Source organism: Lipophrys pholis (genome assembly GCF_963383615.2).
Source record: "Lipophrys pholis genome assembly, chromosome: 7".
NCBI classification, from domain to species: Eukaryota; Metazoa; Chordata; class Actinopteri; order Blenniiformes; family Blenniidae; genus Lipophrys; species Lipophrys pholis.
This window is the reverse complement of record NC_137638.1, coordinates 21,259,668-21,284,244: the sequence shown is the minus strand read 5'-3', so window position 1 is coordinate 21,284,244 and position 24,577 is coordinate 21,259,668. Positions and strand designations below refer to the sequence as shown.

At 42.0% G+C, this 24,577-nt stretch overlaps 1 protein-coding gene across 1 annotated transcript in view; it reads left to right on the top strand.

The window, feature by feature from the left end:
* kiaa0825 (KIAA0825 ortholog) overlaps nucleotides 1-24,577 on the top strand; it is a 112,573-nt gene that overhangs the window by 23,427 nt on the left and 64,569 nt on the right. Inside the window, exons 7-21 of the mRNA XM_080466574.1 lie at nucleotides 1,112-1,279; nucleotides 2,277-2,362; nucleotides 2,558-2,815; nucleotides 7,598-7,875; nucleotides 9,164-9,314; nucleotides 11,250-11,440; nucleotides 12,399-12,605; nucleotides 12,777-12,887; nucleotides 14,544-14,683; nucleotides 17,497-17,676; nucleotides 19,365-19,595; nucleotides 19,699-20,003; nucleotides 20,179-20,285; nucleotides 22,766-22,910; nucleotides 24,343-24,498. Of these exons, the coding sequence (XP_080322700.1) occupies nucleotides 1,112-1,279; nucleotides 2,277-2,362; nucleotides 2,558-2,815; nucleotides 7,598-7,875; nucleotides 9,164-9,314; nucleotides 11,250-11,440; nucleotides 12,399-12,605; nucleotides 12,777-12,887; nucleotides 14,544-14,683; nucleotides 17,497-17,676; nucleotides 19,365-19,595; nucleotides 19,699-20,003; nucleotides 20,179-20,285; nucleotides 22,766-22,910; nucleotides 24,343-24,498 (2,714 nt within the window). The remainder of the gene's footprint in view (nucleotides 1-1,111; nucleotides 1,280-2,276; nucleotides 2,363-2,557; nucleotides 2,816-7,597; nucleotides 7,876-9,163; nucleotides 9,315-11,249; nucleotides 11,441-12,398; nucleotides 12,606-12,776; nucleotides 12,888-14,543; nucleotides 14,684-17,496; nucleotides 17,677-19,364; nucleotides 19,596-19,698; nucleotides 20,004-20,178; nucleotides 20,286-22,765; nucleotides 22,911-24,342; nucleotides 24,499-24,577) is intronic.

The window sequence follows — 24,577 nt, the reverse complement described above, 5'->3', positions numbered from 1 at the left end:
ACCCCAAATAATTACACAGCTATTCACTGGCGATTTCATACGTGCATGTACACTCTCTTGCACATAAATACATGTATGCACTTAGACTTGCAAACAAACTTGAGGTCAAAATATATTCCACGGTGACCAGAGAATCTGGTTGCAGCGCGACAATTATCTTGCAAGACTGACATGTGCAAATGTGCGTGAAAGTGTCTCCTACAAATCAAGTTATTCATAATGACCTGCATTACATGCACATAAACATGTGTGTATCCGTCAAGCAGACGCAAACACACCAAAACTCATCGACTCCCTCTCATTAACACTCAGATAAACAGACACGGATGCCCACACACAACACATAGTCCAACCTCATGCATGATTAAACCTGGCATCCTTTGGGACTGAGTGTTGTCATATTGTCAGATTTTGTTTAACAATATAGCAAAATTACATTAGGATCCAGAGGCAATAATGTTACAATTATTTGAAAAGGACCCCCCCCCCCCCCCCCCCCCACCCCCCACCCCCCACCCCCATCGCTTCGCTCAATCATCGCTGCGCTTTCAGAGTCAAGACTAATACTGAGCACATCCATTCCCAAATGCCTTTGCACTGGAGGAGCTCATTTAAGCGGACACACAAAAGTATTTGTGCATGTGTCTGGGAGTATGGCAACGCATCTCCCAGCCGCCCATTCTCCAGCTTAATGCGGAACATCCCCCGGGTGATGGCTTTGGCAGCCTCCAAAATGGGAAATCCATATTTGCCGAGGGGGTCATCGGCGGGTTATGGGGGAAAAAAGTTTTGTGCTAAGAGAGAGGGATGTGCATGTGCGACTTGTCGGGGAGCAAAGTTTTGCATATTTTTTCCACTGCCTCTTTGTTTATACAGTGTATTGGGAAAACATGAATGGGTCGATATTTATAAAAGGTGCCTTGCGAGGCAAGTCTTCAGGAAGGGGGTGTTTCAGAATGAGTGCATGTCGGGGGGGAAGGTTGGGTTGAAAACTTATTTTCATGAAATTGTTATTCCTTTGCTGAACTGTAAACTGTAGTGCATCTCTCAGTCAGTACTACATTTGCAAGCATATGCACTGATCTCTTTTATCTCCTTCCCTCCTTCACAGCGCCCATGGAGCTTCCCATCAAAGGCAGGAGCTTCAGTTTGACCTCCCACCAGCTGAGGGCGTTAACTCAGCTATCTTTCACCCTGCTGCGATTTGAGAGGGAAGTGAAAGAGCTGGCCACCAACATGACCTTCATTGACTGTACAGGAGACACTCCTGTTGTGAAAGGTACAACTTTGATTCTCCTAACTGCATAAACTCAGACTTTTAAGGATACTGGGATAGAATGCCTTGATATTTTTTCTTTTTCTTTTTTTGTGGTCTTGATCTGAAGAAATGCCCATTTATTGTAAAAACAACTTTGTATTCAGTTTTTTTTAATACACACACACGTTTATTGTGGCATACAATCTGAGTTGTGGATGAAGTGCTATGTTATGTTAGTTGGGAATTATCTTGGGTGTTATAAGACTTTAGTATCTTTTCCCTTTCTCCCCTTTGAACTGCCACAGCCGAAATGTTAAATGAAAGCTTTTGGTGCATGGAATAATTTCCATAAAGGTTACATTTACAAAAACAAGACTTGCAGAAAGGCTCAATTTACAGAGAGGTAAACAGCCTTTAAAGGGCAGTTATCCAAATCATTAATTTCAGGCAATCAAACGGCTTAATTACCAGAAATTCATCAGATGGGCTTAAAGGTCAAAAAGTGATGCGCTTGCTGCTTCCTCCTTCTTCCATCGCACGCGGTCTTGTTCGGCTAAATTGCTTCGCCTGGGGTCTTACTCCTCGCCTTCTGATTAGGAAACTGTGGCCTTGATGTTCATGCTTTTTAATTGCAACCCAACCCAACACCCTGCATGCTTGTGTTCAAGACACCCCCACCCCCACCACACACACACACACACACACACACACACAAACCTCCACTGACACTCCCCCACCCCCCCATGGAATTTTCAAATGGGTGATTGGTTTAAATGAAATATAACACCTAAATGTAGACTTATTGTCATTCGTATTGTATGCTTCTGCCTTTGAGGGATGTACAGTACTGAGTTGCTCAATGAATAGAATTCATTGAATTGAGAAAGCATATATGCTAAATAATGCATAGAAGTGTTGTCTGAGTATATTTCACTGATATGATGATACTGTATTTTAAATCTTCTGCAAAATATTTTTAATAAACCTCTTCACTTACCAAATAATCTTTTTCTTGTAGGTATCCTGAAAAAGAGTAAAGGAGAGCCAAACGTTACCACAGATGGGAAGAAATCCACCACAGCAACTCCTCTCCACACACCAGAGGTGAGACTTTTTGGCAGCAAATTCTTGACAAAAGTTTTTGTTCTGTTAAAACTATTCAATGTCACACCAAGCCTATTATCTTTTTCTCTAATTACAAAAAGGCAAGATAATTTGTAGCAGTGAAATGGAACAGGTGAAACGTTCCCTTCAGCATTTAAACATTAATTGGCTGTCGGTTCATCTCCTGATTTCTAGGCGCAGGTACTGGAGTTTAAGTGGAGGTCAGCGTTTGAGGGACTAGTCCCTCACATGGAGCATTGTGTCAAAGTGGTGCTGGATGATGTTTGTGCCAAGAATCTGCAGCAAGAAGAAGCTTTCCATTCTTCTGGAGACACTTCTGTCACCCTGTGCCCGGTCACTGGACACATCGCCGTCGCTGCCGGCAACACACATCTCAAAGAAGACTCCTTCTACACCCAATCAGACAGTGAGACCCCCAGAATGATAACCAAGGTACTCAACACTGCTTCAGCACCTTGAATCATCTAGGCAAGGCAAATCAAGGTAGCTTCCTTTGCATTGCGCAATTTCTACATAAAGCAACTCATTGTGCTTTGCGTGATTAACAGTGCTACAAAAAATGTATCGGCACACCAAAAAGACACCCAGAAAGCTGCCATCTTAAAGTTGTGTTCTGGTGAGGCTTCTTGCTGGTGATTTCTTTTTTTTTTGGTCGCCCGACATCTACACATGAGGAATAACTGTCACCAGAAAAGTGCCATAGGATGGCTATGTTGACATTGGGGGTATATAAATAAAATTGATTTGAATTGAAACATTTAAATTATTAACAAAGAGTGCATAAGAAATATAAAGATTCAAAGTGTGTTAAAAAAATAATAATAATCTAAATTCTAGGTATACAAAAAGATAAAGAGTTTTCAACCTGGATTTGTAAACACTGACATTTAGGTTCTGTTTGTGGTTTGTTCTATTTATGTGCAGCATAATAGTTCAAATGCTGCTTCTCAATGTTGGTATCTTGTATTCCACCACCTGACCTGAGTCTGTATACTTCTGTAAGTTTGGATTTGATTAACATTGCATCAATGTATTGCAGACTTAAACCATTGGTTCATTTGTAGAAAAATTGCTGAATATTTATTTGGAATATAAATATTCAGTTGGACAGTGATAATAAAAGATACACTTACAAAAACATTACTCTGCTGGTATAATGCAATAACTTGACAACTATTTAGAGTTAAAATTTCACCAACTTCATCCCACTTGTCTTTTTTTTTGCGCGTTTCTTTAAAATGAAATAAAACGTTTTGGTCATTTCAAAGAAAAAAAACAAAACAAGTTGGAATTAGAAGTTCTGCAAAATCCCACCTTGGTCAACTTCTCTTCAGCTGTTGTCCTGTCTCACTATGTTAAGCACATTAGAATGCCCAAGTGCTGTTTTGTGGCTCTTTTATTCAGTCACTCCTTTCATCTTACACATCTGTCAGCATACTTCATCTTTAGGACTCTGTGGTTGTATTCCAGATGTATATAAATGACTGACCTCCAACAAATCTGAGGCACATGTTAATTCATTGTACAAGTGACCTCTGTAGGAGACCCAACAGACACCATGCCACTCTCTCTTATATGCAGAAGCTTGTTTTACTATACTCAGCTGGGTCTCTGTTCTATTCATCTTTCTTTATTACTACCCGACTGAACAATGCAGGTCTACAAACCGCACCCAGACCCAGAGAGATTAATGGTTTTTGTTGCCCCGGTGGAAAGCTCCCTCTGTAATAGAGAGTCAAAATGATTCGGGCCTGACACAGTTGACACCCTAAATCAGAAAGGGCCTTGGGAAGAGTCATCAGTATTACCTGAGGTGAGGACTCAGGGGACAAAAGAGAGGCAGGAGGGGAAAAAGAAAAGAAAAACAAGATCCAGTATGGCTGACATTATGAGGGTTAGATGATGTGTAGTGAAAAGGTGTTGGATGGGAGAAATAGAGGATAAAGGGTGTACTAATGATAGAGGGATGCATCACAAAGAGACTGGCGGAGTGAACGGGATAAAGAAGGGATAGTGTGAGCAAAGGGATGAGAGAGGAGGGCCTGGGAAATGGCAGTGAGAGGTGAAGTAGACGCCAGAGATTGACTTTTCTCAGGAGGAATACCAGCGAGACAGGCTTAGTGCCTAACTCCATAGAGGATTTTCAAGTGTTTGGGGCTGGACAGACACATACTTACTGACACTGTGCTGTTTTCCCTTTAGAAAAAAAAGCTAAAAAAAACTTCTCATTTTCTTTCCTTTTTTAATATTGCTGAAGAACTTTTCAGAGAGTTTCAGGTGAAACTCACTGAAAGTTTTTCTAACCCACCTTCCTCCATCCTTCTCTCAACTCTTCTACTACCCACTACTCTCCCCTACCTGGCACACCGTACGCACTCTTATCATTACTGATTCACCTCTCTTCTTTCCTCTTCCTCCCACTCTCTCCTCCTCTAGACCTTTTACACTGACAGTATTTGTGGCTCTCATTGCTAACGAGTGTCAGAATTTGTCTGTACTCAGGACCTGTACAATGCATTTATGTGTAGGTCAATGCTTCAGAGATGAGAGCCTTTCAGCCCAAAGGTTATACATGCATGCATTTGCATTCAATACGACAGTGCCAGGGAGACATGGAAGACAAGACCATAAGATAATACATATATAAATATATATCTATGTTCCCCAGTACTCCTTTCCTGTCTTTTTTTGACACATGCTGTACTGTTTGAGCAGAGAGCAAATTACTTTGCAAGACGTAACCATGAAATATTGCAGGTTCAAAGGCATTATGACGGATCAATATTTCAAACATTTATATTCATATGTTCATATCTCAATCTCCACTTTTTTTCATATCAACCCACTTCACTGTCTATATTATCATACATATGCAGGCTACAATGATACTCTTCATCCATCGGAGTACTCGGTGCACTTTTTATTGGCAGGTAGTTGAATAACAAATAGCTTCATTCAACAGCTGGAAGTTGCCCTCTGTCAGAATCTGGGGCTGCACTCTCCTTGTTTCACTAGACCCTTCTAACCTTGATGCGAGCTTTCTATTAAATCAGAAGAAGTGCCTTTTCTGTATTCAGACTTCAGTTGAAGCCCTCACCTGTGTGTTCAGTTCTCCGCTTGTATCTCTACTCCTCATTCTGCACACACAAACAGGCCTCCCGAGCACTTAAAAACTTTATAAAAATCTCTTTCACCTTGCTACAATAGTCTCGGTGGGATTCGCGGCTTTGATCTTCGCTAGTTGGGTTTTCAGGCTGACTTCAACACGGACGCATGCGTGTGGTTGTATTTGTGTGAGAGTGCTTGTGAGGATGACTATCTGCTCACTATCCGTGTTTTGGAGTGTGTGTGTGCCTGTAGCGTTACTGAATGGGACCCCACTTCAGCGTTTCTCCATCATTGCTGCATGGCTGTCATTTTTTTTTTCCCCCTCACACACTAAGCTCCTAATGATTACATGCAGACAGGTATTGACTTAATTGTCTTTACAGCTATTGTGCCCAGGCACAACTGGAAGCTTTTATGGACACAACTGTTTAAAGAGACTGTGGTCTCGTCAATAGTGCACACATACTGTAGGTGTAATGTGACAGAATGTCGAACTTCCCAGTCAACTCCTCTAGTACGTCAGGCAATAGTCTGACTATACACTCCAACAACACATGTTTGGGCTGATTGAGTAGTTAAACTGGCAAATGGGTTTTCTGGGTTATATTTTTCACCTTTATTTGACCTGACTCGATTGCTTCAGGTAGTATGCTTTGTTTTAAGGCTTTTGTATGGACACACCTGACTCGTAACTCATATATAGGTGTATAAATTTGGTTTTGAACTCACAAACATATGTGACTCCCTGGCACTTGCCTGATCGTCTTTCACTGTATTCGGTGTGATGTCGATAGGAAGCACATGCCGTAGCTGAGCCAGTGGTGTCAGGAATGTGTGTGTGTGTGTGTGTGTGTGTGTGTGTGTGTGTGTGTGTGTGTGTGTGTGTGTGTGTGTGTGTGTGTGTGTGTGTGTGTGTGTGTGTGTGTGTGTGTGTGTGTGTGTGTATTTAAGTGCTCTAAGTGTTTAGGTTTTCACTACTTCAGCAAATCTTATACTATGTTTATATGGGTCACCTCATGAAGAATGGCATGTTCATTGAGCACTGACTCAGCTAGAGTGATTAGCTGCATGTTATTGGTGTTCTATCAGTCAAATATCATACTAACTACTGGTAAATGCCCAAACTAAATTGTTTTTTTTTTGTTTGTTTTATTTTTTTGTGTTCTGCAAATATGTAAAGTGCCACAATCAGCCAGTTATATATTCCTCATATATCTAGTATATCTAGTCCATATATATTTAGTATAGTATCATGTGGCTTTGTTTCTCTTGAGGATTATTCAAATTTAGCTTATCACACCTCACTCACACTGGCCTGGTCACACCTCAGATCTAACCGTAACCCTAAAGACTGCTTCATATTAAATATATAGCTTATGCTTTGTGTCAGATATACTTAATGATATACTTGGAAGTCCTTCAAATCAATAATCCTGAAAAACTTTGTGGTGGACGACATGTCCGGAATACCTAGAAGAAGTCGACAGTTACAGTATATCCCGGTGGGCCCGTCTCCAGGACATAAATGCTCCTGCTTATTTCTCTGGCAGTTTGTAGAATGAGTTGTAGTTATTTGACATTGCTGAAACAGCTCACTCACTAGCTCACTTTTTTCACTCTCACCTTTGCTCGACCTTATCTTCGTCTCTCAAAGTGTGTCTCTTCCCACCTCGCCCTGTGTACTATAACACGTCTGTTTGAATGTGCCTCCAATGCTGTTATAGCATCAGACTGATGTGCTGATGTATTCCCCGATGTACGAGTTTTCATTTGACCCGATACTGATTCTGCATGTTCAGCAGCAGAGTTTATGTCGAGGGCATGTCTTCAGACATTTGTATTCTATATTTGCCACTGATCACTGTTTGCTTTTGAGCTGTAATGGCTTGCACAATGTCAAAGAAAATCCATGTGTAATACTCGGCTCAATCTTGAATCCTTGTCATTCCGATGACTCCTCGCAAATGTTCCATTATTTAGATCTAATGAGGTCTCTTTCTGATGTTTTTTTTTTTTTCTTCTTCTGTGTTTCCTTTTACTGACAGTTTTTTTCGTCTGTTATTGAGATCAACTTGTCTCATCTTTGCCGTCTACCTCTCTCATCAGTTCTGCGCAGCAATCATGACTGAACTGGATGCCTTACTTCCACTAGCAGCAGCCTGCAGTGACAGTTCTCTCCTGGGGGTGCGAGCGAGCTTCGTGGAGGCATGTGGCAGAGCAGCATTAGCCATGTTAGATCGTTTTCAGGAGAGAGCGTTGGAGGTTCCATCATGTGCACCCCTGAAGAACTTGCCCGCTCTGCTGGCCACTTCCACTTATGTGCACCAACGACTGCAACATTACAATGCCAGGCTGAAGGATTCAAAGACACCCACACCTAAAATGTAAGACGGATGTGCTTTTCATGTTTATTCATTGATAGTTTTCAGGCTGCAGCAGTGAAATGGTATGGGGACTGCTGTGCATAACACAATACGCTTTAACTTTAGTAATTATCTTTGCTTTTTGAGTTCATATTATGAGCTTGATGAGAAATTGAAGAGTTGAGGGTACTACCTTGATCTCAAGTTTCTATCACCATTTTTTTTTCTTATTTCCTCTCAACACTTCTTGTTAATTATGAAACTGTTAGTTATTAAGCATACCGAATAAACTTAACAATAATATGAAATGTAGGAAATATGAGAAATGCAACAATATATAAAAATGAATAAAGCGGGTCGCATGGTATTGAGTAGTACTCCTACCTCACAGTCAGATTGTCCCCAGGTTGAGTCTTCTCATTTTGTAGAGTTTGCATGTTTTCTCTGTACATGTATGAACTTTCTCCAATTTCTTTCCACTCTCCAAAAACATCAAGATTCTGAAACTGCCTGTAGGTGTGAATTTGAGTGTTTGCGATCGTCTGTCTTTCTGTTTGCCCGGTCATGGAGTAGCAGCCTGTTCAGTGTTTAACGTGCCTTTAACCATGAGCGCCTGGGGTTGACTCCAGTGGCATGGGCCCTAATGTGGTGCAGGCAGTGAGCAAAAGAAATGGACAGGAGTCACTTCCAACATGGAAATCAAATACAGGAAGTACATTAGAAGAGATCTGAGTTCAGTTAAAATGAGGTGAAAGTTTAAAACAAGAGTGGAAATGATTGCCACAGAGTAATGACACCCCTGTTGCATCTGCATTTGGTCCGTTTGTATGCCCTCTAATACCCAGTTAAGCTCTGCTCCCTGGGGATCCACCATAAAGGCTTCCCTTTGCTCTTGTTGTCGCACCTCTGGCCCTGTGTGCTTCTCCAACTGCACTCGCACTGAGCCCCCTTCAATCATAAAGCACTTTCCTCTCTTTTACACCACTCAGTCCCCCCTGGTTTTAAACTTCCCCCACCTCTGTCAAACTCTTTCCTCCCTCTGGAAAGTATCAGGGTAGGCAAATTTAAAAGATATGAAATGTCACACTGAACTTTCGAGAATAAATCATGTGTCATTTCATCTAATGTGACTGTTTGATAGCTTCTTGAACATATAGTACTTAATTATGCATCTGGATTACAGGCTTGTGCCCCATTGAACTCTTGACCCCCATAAGTTCATTCATTCTCCTTAATATGCCTTGTGTATTATATATAATGTATTTTATGTCATTACCGTTGAGGGTTGCTTTCTTTGCTCTATGTCCAGACCCCTGACCCTTCTACCTATCCAGAGGTGCCAAGATACAGTGGAGGCCATTAGAGAACAGTTAACAAGCTACTGCATCCAGATTTGTGCTACCTGCATATTCCAGGATGCAGAGAGTCACCACTGGGCTGACCCCAAACCCTTCTACGAGGTAAAATATCATTATACTCTTGTATTTTCCATGATTAAACTTAGTATTCCATACACGATAACTTGTGATGAAATAACCGTCACCGCAAATGCTTTTTCATATTTGAAAAATAACCAGCTGTTTTCATGCCTGTTTGATTATTAATTGCTCTCCCCCAAATCAAAAAGTAAAACGTCTAACAGATAAAGTATTGTGTTGATTTTCAGAGAGGAAACTCCAATGCCATATATCTAGGCTCATTTCCTATATTTCGAGGAACTCTAGGAATTATACTCTAGAGCTTTCTTTCTTCTTCTTTTCATTCCCACAATGCACCTTTACCTCCCACTCTCCCTCTTCTAACTGAGGCTTCTACTCTGAGCTCCCTGAGAACATCTGTGGCTTCCATGCTGCCCCGGGGGCTCCAGGGATTCAGCTGTCTGAAGTCTGTAGTCTACACTGGGACTGTCTGGAAACAGCATAGGGCCCCTGGAACACCCCTACCTTTATGCCCTTAAACCAATCTAAACCTTCCCTCTCTTTCTTACTTTGCCTTTTTTTCCCCTCCCTTTGTTCCACCCTCTTTCCCTGGGTCACTGGTGTCAGACAGGCCTGCTGTGTGCAGGTGTGTGCTTTTGTTCAACCATCCCTGTGTGCTTCTGTACAAATGAATGTATGTGGGTGTGCAGCCATATCTCAAGATGTGAGTTTCATGTGGTGCTCCGTATCTGTATTTTTGAAGTCTGTTACATATGTGCAGTTGTATGCATCAAGGCTTCCTCCTCCTGGATCCCCAGCTTGTGTCTTGACTCTTTCACAGCCAAGTGCAGATCCAGAGAGACCCCTCTCCATCCCACATTGTTATTTTTGTTATCTTATATATCGAAATTAGATATTTTGAAATATTGCTTTGAATAAAAACACTTAATATGCTACAGTAATATATCAAGATATGAGGTCAGTAAAATCGATCTAAGGTAGATTTGACTGTAACCTTGGCTACCTTCCTCGTCAGGATTTTAACTTTAGAGCCTTGTGAGTACACATTTCAGTTTCCAAGTTGAATTCATCATCAGTTTCCTATTCTCTGTCCAGGTCTCATTCTTGCCAAGCCATTATCTCTATTAGAATATTGTTCATACTTGACTGGTAAAGTGAAGCTTGAATTAATCAAGACACACATTTGGTTTAGAGTGTGTCTTGGTTCACATCCAATGTCTTTGTCTGGACATCCCCTTTAATGACTGATAACTAAATAACTGGCCAATAGAATTTTTTTTAGGTATGAACTAAATGAGGTGAAGTGGGAGGAAAATGACAAGTGTCTTAGCAGTATGATGTGGTTAAGATGTTGGAAAGTTCAGACGTTTTGGATGTGTCAATATTCTGGAACATGCACCTTCACTTTATTGGCAGAGGTTGAATTTAAAGCGTTTTGGGAAGGTGAGTTGAAGAATGAATCTCAAATTTCTTGTTATGTGTCAAAGCTGTACGATGCCAGGATAAAAATCCTTTTCCCTCTGTCATCCTCTTGTTTTTGTCTTTCTTTCTTCTCACTCTCACTTGCCTTTGCTCACTTTATTCTGAAAACTTCTGGATATTTCTCCTTTTCTCTCTTAACTCTCTGTATGAGTGAGCGTTTGTGGACTGGATATAATGTGATCTCCATTTCAGGACTTTAAAGCAGCCTGAAGTCCCAGTGGGAGAAGAAACCCAGGTGTAGAGTGCAGGTGGCATGACCACTGAGACATCCTGGTGTTGACAGACCTGCCTCTGTCTCTCTCTCTCTCTCTTTCTTCTCCCGGAGGTTTACTCTCTCACCTTCTCTTTCTTTCCTCTACTTCTATCACATCCTCTCTGGTTTTTTTTGCTTCACTGTCCATGTCTATATCTCAACATATCTTCATCTCCAACCTCCCCCGCCCCTCTTTGCCGTCCCCAAATTTTCTTCCACAGGGCGAGCGATGTTCCTTCTCGGTGCAGATGTGGTTCTACTTCCTGTGTGGGCTCCGTAGCGACCTGTGGGCGGTCGTTTCAGCAGAGATGGCCAAGAACGTGCTTGGCCAGGTGCTGTCGGAAACCTTGCAGCTGTTAGTGCAGAGATATGCCAGGGCTCAAGCTTCATACAGGAGACACCTGCAAATCAGGTATTTCATTATGGATTGTATGTAGAGTAACTTAATATAAATAAATACTTGAACAATCACATATTCACAGAATTTAGTTGGCAGATATAAATATTTTTTGTGTTGTTTTTTTTTTTTTTTTTAATCTAGTTTTTTCCAGTATTATTGTCTTCCTAATCCCATGGATAGTATTTTGCTAGTAATTTCCCTTTCAGTAAAAAGTTCTGCTACTGAAGTTTCTCGATTTGAAGCTATTTAATTCACCTAGTTTAGGGACAGATGTCTTTCTGGAATATACAACTATCATAACATAAAATTGCATATCCCTTAATAAAAGCTTAAATTCCAATCACCCGCTGAATCTCTACACCAGACACATGACAATAATAATTGAGTAAATTCTTTAATCCCCTTCTCCTTTTTACTTTAATTTTAGGGACTTATTTTTCACGCTGAATGAAAAGCGTTTCCTTCTGTATGAAGCCAACACAAAGCCTGGTTCATGGTCCTCAGATATGTGTGTTTTCTTCCGGAGGGACTGTTGTAAAGTGTCAGGTTAGGCTAAACAGATGTCTTTTCCTATCACTGTATCACTCACATGGGAATCCTCATGCTACTTCACCTCTCCTTTATCAGTTCATCTGTGTGTGTCCCTAATAACAATTTATTTAAAGCATAGGGATGACAGGATGTGGGGATGATGAGCTGCATTCCCCAACCAATTGAGGGAACAGATTTATGGGTGGTCGTGTAAAAGCAATGGGTGGGTGTATCATAAAAACACTGACTTTTATAGTGATATTCAAAATCCATTCGCTTAACTTTTCCACCATGAAATCACAAGGAGGAATTGTTATCTGACCAGCTGTGCGATGAGGGTGAGTCCTGTTGTGATGGTAGACGATCTTTGTGTGTTCTCGTGATTTCCCTTCTTACCATGAATGTTTTCTCTCACTTTGTCTCTCACTCTGTATTCAAGATGTGACATCACAGCAGTGTTGCTGTATGTGGAGCAACTTTTGTGGAGTGTTTGTGAAAGTCCCGAGGCCTTGGTGCAGGTGAACCCTTCATCAGCGATTACCATAATAGCGGGTGGTTCAGACTGGCCATACAAAATACACAGCTTGTGTGACCAACTCCTGACAGTCCTCGTCATTGTCACAGCGCCCTTATCCCTGCTGCATAGGTTGGTAGTATATGCACATAATGTCATTTTTAATTTCAACATTAACTGTCTTAACACAAGCTAATGGAAGTGCTATTAAAAGTGTGCATTTTATCTGACTGCCATAAGCAGAAATAGTCGAAGTGAAGATGTGTTGATTGAACCTATCATGTGCGATCTCTTTACCTCCAGGACATTTATGATTGATGCTGCAAAGGATTCCACACCACAAAAGCCCGGAAGGCCTGTTGTACACTGGCTAAATGCTATCAATCCTGACCTCTTCACAAAGCAAGGCATACGGTATGTAAAATACACCCATCAAGCCATCTGTCAAACATTATACAATAGGTACGCATGCAGGATAAGCCCACATACACACTCAGGTACTGTCAGCCATCACACCCCTCCACCCACTGTATGGAGAAACATATGTGGGTGTATGTAAGTTGAGTTACAGCTGCATACTGTACGTGCTGATATATAACCCGCTGTTCAGGCTTCAAGCGAGAGTTCCTGTGGTAATAGAACACAGATGCATGGTAAAAAAATGGGAAAAATAAATAAACTCCCCTTGCCGCTGACATCGGGTTTGTTTATTTTGATGGTTACTGAGAGTTTTACACACGAAGTGTCAAGAGGGAACACGGCCACATATACACCAACATGCATTCTTATATATATGTGTGTATACATTTGGATGCAGCTCTCACTGTGACCTCCATTGTATAGTCAACCACCTTCAACCTTGCTTCTACCCTCCTCACCTCTCAACTGCCTCCCAGCCAGAGGTGATGTCATTGCATGCTGATGGAGCACAAATCAAACTAACCCCTGCTCCCTTGCTCCTAGGTTTTGGGGAACTGAAATTAGTTTATTTTTATGACCTCCCTATTTCTTAGCTTCCAACTCCAGCCTGAAGGCAATAGCGCCGAGGGGCCTACCAGTGGCCCATGGCCAGATCCGCAGGTCTTTATCCAGGACCCACATTCTGCGGCCAGATATTTCCAGAGTGTAATGAAGGAAAACTCATTGTTTTGACTACTAGATAAAACAATAATAAAATCAAAGTTGATGCGAGCAAATCATCCATGCAGAAAATGCAGAAAGCAGCTGAAATGTTTGTGTTTGATGTTTGTGTGTTGGCCCACATTGAGCGCTGCTTTTCCTCTGTATATAGCCGCATCTGCGTGTCTCTGGTCTGTAAGCTGACCCTGTGTTGTAGCTGGATAGATTTATCAGAGTAGTTAAAAGAGGATTTCTTCTGGATTTGCGTTCCCAGTGACATCATAAATTGTGCTGTCAGATTGAGGCATAGTTTTCCTCACTCAAGCAGCAGGGTGCACCCCGCTCGAGTCTTTTGGCTCAAATAGAATGGTTAATTTCTGGGCAGACACCCCCTGTGCCGCCTCCCGCTTCCTCATTCTGCAGACAAACTTTGTCCATTCCTTCCATTAGATTTTATTGAGATGTATAAAGTAACATGCAGGCGCACTCATGTCAGCGTGCTCTCACACTTACACACATACATAAGCACGAGCGTGGGCTCTGAAGAGTACACACACGCTCGCACACACACACACTACAGATACGGCTCATTACCCACAGCTGGCTGCAGCCTCTTGGTTATACAAAAGATGTAGGAGGGGGGTACTGCTGTATATTCATGTATTTGGCTGTCTCCCAAATGTTAATTTGCTTTTAGCTGGCCAAGATTAGTGCTAATTCCTTCCCGGTGCACACTATAAGTAAGAGAGAGTAAGGGCATTTGGAGACTGAGCTTATATCCAAAGTGAACGATACTTCAGAATTGCGTCCATTGTCATCCAAGACTTTATTCTTTGTCTCTCACTCATGAAGTCTTTTCTCTTCTTTGTCTTGCTGAATAGATCTGTATACTCACCTGACACTGCAAAACTGTCAACTCTGTTTTTCTTTTTCTTCTTCCGTCCCTCTCAGAGATGGCCTTATGGGCCACACAGCTTTGGCGTGTCAGCTGAGGCTGCTGACCTCTGACCCAGGACGTAATCCCACGTTGCTTCTGCGAATGTTGCTGTACAAAGACTGTCACCTGCCCAGAATACTCCTGGAAAATTCGTGTGAGTCTTTTTATTAATTGTTGTTGTTTGGAATGTGTGCTGCAAATGTCTTATAGGACAATTCTAGACCTTTTTTTTTAAATAATTCTTTACTCCCAAAGGATATGTGTGTGTGTGTGTGTGTGTGTGTGTGTGTGTGTGTGTGTGTGTGTGTGTGTGTGTGTGTGTGTGTGTGTGTGTGTGTGTGTGTGTGTGTGTGTGTGTGTGTGTGTGTGTGTGTGTGTGTGTGTGTGTGTGTGTGTGTGTGTGTGTTTACCAGTATTTACCAGTGTCTCCATTATGGTTCTTTAAGATCCTAAACAAGTTTAACATACCTTAGATGAGCGCCATTCATTTTATGAAGTCATCATCAGCATCTTGGCCATCATCATCATTTTCACCTTGGTCATCATCATCACTAAATCAATAGAGCGCAGTAATAAACACTCAACAGGCCCAGGCGGAGCTCACGCTCTGACCTTTAAAGATTTTCCCTTCCTTCCTTTCTCCTCCACACAGCAACAGTCTAACCTTTAAAGACTGTTGTGCACTCGCACATTAATTCACATTATAGCGACCTCATTAATAACAACTCTCACTGTCTTGTTCGTGCGCTCAGTCTGAGACTGAGTCAGAGCCTGTGCAATGCTTCTCACTGCTCGCCGCCGTAAATCAACGCGAGAAGCGCTGACTCTCACGTGCTATCACGGTGACGAGGTAATTAACTAAGAAGCAGACAGACCGAAGGAACAGCTTGACCGAATACCTGCACTCTCAGAAGCTGCTGTTATTCTAGTGTGTCTTGGTGGTTAGGTAATAAAAATAATTGTAAGTGAATAACAAAGTACTTTCATACTTTAATGTGATTGGGGTCTCTTCATTTGTCTTCAGTCTTCATTGTAGTGCCAGCTAATATTGAAATAGTTGGAGGATAACACATTTTTTACATACCGCATTGATCTTTGATCTTCCATCATGGTTTCACCAATTTCCCAACATCGATTTGCTTATTGGCCCCAAAAACACCCTCAATCTGCTTTTTCAAAGCAGAATAACTTCTTAGAGCACGAGCCAGCACACTAAATGACCTTTGCATTGTCAGAAAATTTTAAAGTTTACCTCCTTCACATCTACAGTGTCAGTTTTCACATTTACACAGCTTACCTTAGATTTTAAGGTATACACACACACACACACACACACACACACACACACACGCTCACACGCGCACACAGTCCTTTTATTATGTTCGGGGTGTCTGCTTCCAATTACAGAGGTTTTCAGAGAGGGCCCTTGTGACTGGTTGACTGGTTGTCCGGAAGATAAACAGGTGTATGCATTGGCCATGTATCAAGGTTGGATAAGCTTTGGGACGTTCAGGGAGGAAAAAAATAGAAAAAAGCAACTGAGAAATCAGCATGGAAACAAAAACACATTGGACTTATTGTGTGCTGCAAGAGTTGTGGAAACTCCTCAGAGATGTGCCAGCGCACTGACATCTGTTTCTCTGAAGTCGTCTGCAGCTCTATGATGGGATCATTATTAAAAGGCACCTAGTTAACCTGCCATGTGCACCCCAAGTGGAAATGAATGTTAGTCACAATGTTTCCTTAGACCACCACAAGCAGAGCAGTGATATCCAGAACATTCTATCCTTCAGGACCAATTACCAGACAGGCAGCCAACAAGATGCCAGCGTAATCCATATAATGCTGCTTAACAGACTGATTATAGGCTGACACGTTTAAGTGTAAATGTTAGATGTCTGATTGTGGATGAAAAGGAACGTGAAAGACAGTGAGGCAAACTCAGAGACGTGGAGCTAGAGGAAATCACTTCTTATTGAGAGCTTGAGTGGTATGAGTGCTTCCTACCTGGATGTTATTAAGGTTGCTGATATTACTGTCACTGTAATGTAGCAGCTAATTTAGCCCTGTCATTTTAAAATAGTCCAGCATTAGTCAGAAGGAAAGCCATGTTGCCCTCCATCATAGCGCCCCCTCATTGACTGCTAGATTGCATACACTCCGCTATTCAAATAGCTGTCATCTCCCACACAGCAGACTGACAGACCGCTGGATGTCTGCCACCTCTGGAGCGATGGGCCTTTCCTTAGCAACCCCTGTCAACGTAACACACACACACACACACACACACACACACACACACACACACACACACACACACACACACACACACACACACACACACACACACACACACACACACACACACACACACCTCCATCCTCAGCCCTGTGCTCAGACAGAAACCCCCACAAGGACACCCTGTCAAAACCTCTTCCTTTTCACTTCCTGTCTCCATATACTGTGGATCCCACAGCCAGGGGCTTTGAAATCTGTTTCTTTTTCTGTGTTTTTTTCTGGTCTGTGTTTTTTTTTTTTTTTTTTTCTCCAGCTATCACAGATGTGGATTTTTCTTCCCCCTCTATTCCACAACTCCTTTTGTTCATCCTTTCTGTTAACATGAGTCAGGTTGGGCAGTCTTGACATTTTCTATTGTGTTTTTGTTCGCATTTATCGAGCTGCTGTTTCATAGCATAGATTTTTACATTCTTCTATATAAGGTTGATATTCTCTGAATTATACATTCAACAAACTGTCAGATTTTACACTCACCTACACATCTCTGAGTGCACATGACTAATCCTTTCCGTTTCTTTGTGTATGCAATTGTTTGTGTGGGTGTCAGCTGCTCCTGAATGTTCTGATTTCATAAATCCATTGACATTTTCAAATGTCCACACTTTCTTTTTCTTTTCTTTTTTTACCGAATCTTCTTAACAGACTGATTCCATTTTTTTTTCCCCACAGATTTTTGTCAGGAGAACAGCTTCAATGTGCCCCCAGAGAATGGCAAAGCAGGAGATGACTTCATAGTTGCATTGTTCAATCTTTTGTCCAGCCTGAATGATGTTCCCAAGGCCTTGACGATGGCCCTTCAACCCTACCTGGAGAGGGCTCACATATGGGAACATCTCTACACACTGGCAGGTAAAGTAACAACTTGCGGCTGTAAAATAGTGGCTCAGGAGTCATTACCACAGGCAGTTACTACGTTTTCATGGAGATGCAGTGTATTGACACTTTAATCACTTTGGGACACAGTGACATTCAAACCTACGGAGGATTTTGAGACTCATCAGTAAGCCTAGAGTGAATACCTTTTGGGACTGTGGGGAGATCGTGCAAGTGCAGTGTTTATACAGTTTTGTCCTAATTAGATAATAAATGTATTTTCAGGTATTTTGTATTATTTACTATCCATTGCTTCTTAAAAGCCAATGTTGACATTGCATTGATCTACATCAAGGCAGGACTACAACACTGCACTTATTCACCGAATTTCATGCCTGCCTTTTTCTGATTGAAGCTTTAATACAGAGCTTCTTCAGAACTCATGTGGCGTGTGAAGCTCTTTTAGTGGTGATTGTTATATCCTCCGTAAGTGGTAATTATTGTAGCATAAATTAGGGTGATTTGAGAAGTGTATTTGTATGGAGAGAGGGTGGGAAAGAGCAAGGGATGGGTTGACAGAAGGAATGAATGAAAGTGAGATATAGTGTGCCACAGAGAAATTCTCAATGTCATCCAATCATCATTTATCCTCACAGGATAATTAGTTTAATTATTGGACTCTTCCAAATCTTTGTATTATAATTTTGGTTACAGGATACCCCCAGTGCCCCCATTTCTATTTAATCTGCTCACTGAGTTAACTTTCATAGATTACGTTTCAGAGATTCACTATTTCTCCACTTACGCTGATGTTTCATCACACTGTAGCGGGTTGTTTCAAATCAATACACAAGTCAATACAGTAGCAGGCAGTACAAAGTCTGAGAATCAAGTGACTTTGAAAAATAGGTCTAGGTCTCACCTGCCACAGAGCGCTTTCCCTTCAAAAAGCTGTATCGTTTTCTGTGTCACGCTCCTCTTTTTCTGTGGATCCGAGGTCACACATTTGTTGGGCATCCCGAGAGACTCCAGTGCACTTCGAGTGCTTCACACATCACTATTTCTCCCTTTTGTAGCCTTTGGTTTTACAGCCAGAGCTATAGGAACTTTATGGGTGCAATACAACTTCATGCTGTAGCTGCTCTGCTATCAATATGAGCAGGATATGAAAGGGCAGAGCAATGAAAGACACAGTGCGCCTGGAGAAGGTAGTCGAGATCCTACAGGCAGGTCATCCGGGTTTAATGGAAACCATCTGAATTTAGCTTTACTTGACTTTGTAACATTGTACGGATTAGTGAGATTTTTGTGTGTGTGTGTGTGTATTTTTTTTATCCTCCTATTGTTTAGAATGATGAGCAACTACTGTAGCATAATGACTGGATTGAAGCCAGTACCAATATGACCATAATGTGAAAGGTGACCCATTCTAATGTGGTAGTGGTCACCCTTCATTTTTATGTCTTTTGTATTACATTTCTGAGGAAATTTACTACTGCAACACTTTGATGGTATAATGAATAACAGAGTATCAACTTTTTATTTTTCTGGGGAATAGTTTTAAAGAAGCTCTGGTGCAATGAGATGCATCTGTGTTTTAAAACCATGCCAACTACAGTTTTAACATCAAGAAATGTCTTTTTATTAGATTCATATATTATTGAAGACCTTTAATTGTATGTTTTTCAGACTTTGTATTTGCTTTTTCTTCTCATTTTTGTCAGACACAACTCATGCAGTACCTGAGGTGATCAGATGTGTCCGGGCAATAGTCACTAAGTGTACCGACAGCCTCCTGCTACACCTGGTCTCTATGGTGCAGAGTTGGCAAACCACAGAGGAACCCAGCGGAATCCCGTTCAAGCGCACTGTGCCAGAGAGTGTTCTGGCGAAAATACCCAAAGAGTGGAACTACACACATCTGGATGCGAGAGGAAAAGACACAGTCACAAAGAGTATGTAAACACTGCGCGTAACATTCTAAAATCAGTTTTTAGGCTTTATTTTTGTTGTTGTTTTTGTCTGCTTTTGAAACTCTTGGTTTCTTTCTCCTTCCAGCTGGCATATCATTATCAATTCAAGCATTGTCCTTCATTTTTACCAACCTGCCCTTGGCTGTTGCATCCTTGCCTCTCCCCATCCGCTTCCTCTTCCAAGTGGGAGAAAAACACCTCTCCCAACATGTCCGGCAGCTGCGCTTAGTGGGCCTGTTGCTCTGGGCCTTTCTGAGCTGCCTGATCCAGGGCCTGGAAGACCCAGACACACGAGAACAGATCAGTGGTCTGGCTCTGGACCGTTGGGCAAAGGAACGTCTGTCACTATTGGCGGAGTGCCTACAGGGTGCTATAGGCATTCAGCAAAAGGTAATAGCACCGATTTAATTGATAACAATATGAATAGTGCTCTGAAGCAACTTTATTGACATACTATTGTAACTTAAATATAACCTTTTTACTGATATGGCATTGTGTATAGATATATATTTGTGTATATATTACATTGTTACAATTACTTCTTTTCTTTAATGGTCTTTGACAGGGCATTCCCAAACCCACAGTGCACAAAGTCTTGCAGGCTCTGGAGGAAAATCGGCCCAAGTGGATCAACATGCAGCTGCAGAAAGCTCGCAAACTCTGCTCAGACAGGTGAGAGGTCAACGACAACGGTTAAGCATGAGGTCAAGGTCAGAGACGTGCTGATGGTAGTTTATATAAATGATTCTATCCTTTTAGCAAAGTGCCATTTGTTTTCCATCAGTAACAACCTATCAATAAAAAAAAAAGGACTTTATTTAATTTTGAGAATTTTGATTGGAAAAGCATGCTTTTATAAAAATTAATTTTCCTACTATATATTTGTTTTGTGATTCGTCAATAAAAAGATGGAGTTTGAAGGCAAAGGGTCAATTTTGTCAAACTGACTGATGGTGCGATTAGATTCTTGACATGAAAAAAGATTCTAAGTAAAACACTGAAACAAATGTGTATTTTTAATTGAGCGTTTAAATTCTGATCTATCATATCATCAAGGTAGTTTTTCAGTAAAAACAACTCTGAGTGAAATCAATGAAACCCAATGAAACACAAACGTGTTTGTTATGGTAAATGATGGACGTGCCACCTGATTGAGTGGACTGCGGGCTGGAGTGATGGGAACACTGCTTTCATTTTGGGGGGAACTGTGACCTTTGGCTCCTTATTTTGCAGCTCGTTCCCAGAACCGGTGTCTTTGGTTGCACACTTCATCATAACAAACTCTGGATGCATCCATCCTCATAAAAAGGCGATTCAGCAGTCTAACAATTTTAAAAAAATGAAATAAATAAAAACACTGAGTGGATTATGGCCAGTTCTCGGAAATGCTGTCTGTCACAGTGACAGGAAGAAGGGATGAGCAGGAGAGAAGAAACTGGAGTAGAAGGAGCAGTGGAGGGGTGGTGAGGGGGTTGAGTGGATAAGTGAAAGAAGAGTGATTATGTATCACCTGTCGGAGGCATTCAGTGGGATCATTACTATTCATTAAACTAACCTTCACAGGGAAGTGACGCCTGGCTTGTAAACAATCAGAATACAGTGTCAGAAAGTGAGGGAGAGAGTCAGAGAGAGAGAGAGGTGGATGTAATAGCTCCAAAAACCACACACACACCCAGACACACACACACACACACACACACACACACACACACACACACACACACACACACACACACACACACACACACACACACACACACACACACACACACACACACAGAGTAAAGCCTGTTACAAAAAACATTTGCCCCTTTTTGCAGGCTCTTCTCTGCACCTTCATCCCACTTTCCGTCTTACCTTACCCAACTATAACGCCCCCCCCCCCCCCCCCAACTCCTCTCCACAGCACCCACCTTGTCTTTGCAAAGTAATTTGTAGAGGAGAAGATTATTGTTCTCCATCATGGTGACCCTGGCTGAGCTGACGGGATGCATACACAGATGAAGATGAATGCAGTTATTCCTTGGCGGAGGTCTGCCTCTTTCAGGGCACATTGGCCCTAATGACATGATTGATAGGCTGTCCCAAATCCGGAGGGGCCCTCATTAATCACCCCGCTGACTGAATCCAATCATCTGCTTCACCTGCACAGTGATGGACAGGAAAGGATACAGCGCAGGTGCTGACACGGATGCACAGCAACCATCGCCGACAACACCACCGCCAGGCCGCCAGGCAAAAGAATGAGGCGATGTATATGGACGAGATGGGACTCCTCTTCTTTTGCCACTCTCAATGTCAAACAGCCAATGGCTGTCTGACAGGCAACACTGTTTCTGCCACCTTATAATTACAAAGGGGAAGAGAGGGAGAGAGAGAATGAGAGGCAGAACAATGACAGCAAGTGTATGTGAAGGGGAAGATTTGATGGACGGTAGTGTGATATCCATCCATACAGGAAGGGCAGGAAAATGATGCCAGGGCAGGGGACTGTACATGTGTGAGGACTGAGGACCTTGACACACACACACACACACACACACACACACACACACACACACACACACACACACACACACACACACACACACACACACACACACACACACACACACACACACACACACACACACACACACACACACACACTCACACCTCAAATCACTTTTCACTTTAAGTACAACAGCATCCTTCATCCTTTGGTGAAACACTTCATGTATCTCATGAATTGTAATGAAAACATTGAAAATAGTTCATTTTTTTTATTCAAAGCTTAATAATTAGTTTGCATTGCTCACTCATTTTCGCCGGCATGAGCCTTGACTGAACAGGGTGGACTTCGAATATGGGAGCGGATTGTAATTTATTTTCTTGCCATGAATTACAGTTTAAGTTTATTTGCCCTCTGGATTGACTGCTCTCTGTAGAAAATAAAGAAAAACATTCATTTTAAGCTCAGGAGTTGGTTCTTTTTGTGTATCAACTTCTATGTTTTATCCCGAATTCCTACCAAAAGTTTAAAAAAAAAAACCCAACACACTTCCTTTGCCAGGGGTGATATTCCAATACGAGCTGATGCCTCCCCTCTTCCTGCTTTGTTTTTATGCTTTCTGTTAAATCCTCCCTTCTTCCCACCTCTGTTTCTCTCACAGTGTATTTGAGCAAAGAAGGGAGAGAGGAGTTGCTGCGGCTGAACTGACTGAGCAGAAAATAGGCCTGATGCTGCTGGAGGTCTGCCACAAAGCAGGTGGCAGCAACTACCTGAGGCAGATCTATCACATCATCCAAGGCAATGAGGTAGGGAAGCACTCGCTCTCCCCAGCAATTAGGTGGCTGCTGGCCTGAGGCCGCAGGCTGTTCAGGAGAGGGAGACAGAGGGAAGAGGGCTGCTGCCTGTGTGCAGTATGCTTCTTCTCATCTTCTGTTGTTCAGGTGACCCGGAGAGTGCAAACCTTCCGTGGTTTTCCAGCGGTGCACTCTCACCGCATGTAGAGATGACGGAGCCTCATGGAGGCACCGGATTCAGCAGTAAGAACTTCTGAGGGGATCTCAGTGATTCTTAAACTGGTTTGATAAAACTTCTTCATTGAGGCTCGTTGAAATTCAAATCAGCCCCCATACAGTGCACTGCATTTATATTTCACCAAGCTGAAAGTTAAGTTAATCGGTTAATCACAATATAAGTTTGGGAAAAGTCTTACTGTTGAAAAAGTATATGAATATACTTAAAACCACCAATGTACATTTTCACATTTTTCTATAGCATATGCTAGTATGAAAGCATGACTCTAAAACACAAGATATTTTCCTCTAATAGTTCTAAATAAGCTTATGAAAGCTGAAATCTGCCTTTCATAAGGAACACAACTAACTCAGAGGTGAATGGTGTCTTTGTGTGAAGGCTATTTATCATCGCAGTTTCAGTATTTATGAAAGCAGGACTTTGTATTTAGTATCAAGTCAAAATAAACAACCGGACGTCAATGGTTATGACCCAACATGGTGTGTCTACCTCATGTGTTTTTAACAGTTTTTGTAAGTGCGGTGTAAATTTCCTGCTGTTGATGTAACTCATAAACAACAGTAACTTCACACAGCAGTGTGCGTGACTATGAATGGGATTCCAAAAAAGTGGCCCGAGTTTCCCTCAGCTCCGGTATTTCGACCCAAACCAAGGTCAGCGCAAGAGCATGCAGGTCAGGGACAGAATGGGCTGCTGGTGATGTGGAGGGAGAAGAGGTTCAGAGGGCCTGTCAAGCTGACGGATGGGAACACAGTGACTTCTCAACAGGACGCCCGTGTACCATGAACACACACGCCGAGACATACTGTACACAGACTCATTACTTCATACGCTACTTCTCTGAAGACACCGGCAACAAGTAACAGCAACAAAGGTTAAAGTAACAACATGTACAAAAAAAAAAAAAAGATGTGTTCTGGGAACTCCTTATTTGTTTTCCTTCAATGCTGCTGATTTATTTTGGACTATATGATTTGAGACCATCACTCTTATTGTAGCGATTGTCTGAGAGGTGTAAACCAAATGATGTTGGAGCTCAAATCTTCTGGTTGCGATTTGTTGCCGTTTAAGTTTGAGAAAGTTGGAGTTTTAACTTTGGCCACTCTTTCTGCTCTACCTGGTGTTTTATTTACACATTTGTTAAAAAGTGTTATCAATCGGAGTACACCTCCATTGCTCATGTATCTCCTCACATCTTGGTTACAGGAGCTGTTGATGTCTAAACTGAGCGACAGCACAGACTCGCCAGATGATCCTCCTCAGTTGGTGAACTTTGACCTCGGCTCTGTGGGACGCGTGGGCACCCACAGTTTCAACCCTCTTCGCCAGTTTGACCACATTGGCAGGAAGAAGCTGGATCAGGTTTGTCCGACCAGTTCAGATTGGAATCCAAATGTGTGTTTATTACTGATGTCGGCTCTGCGGCCTTTGATGTTAAATC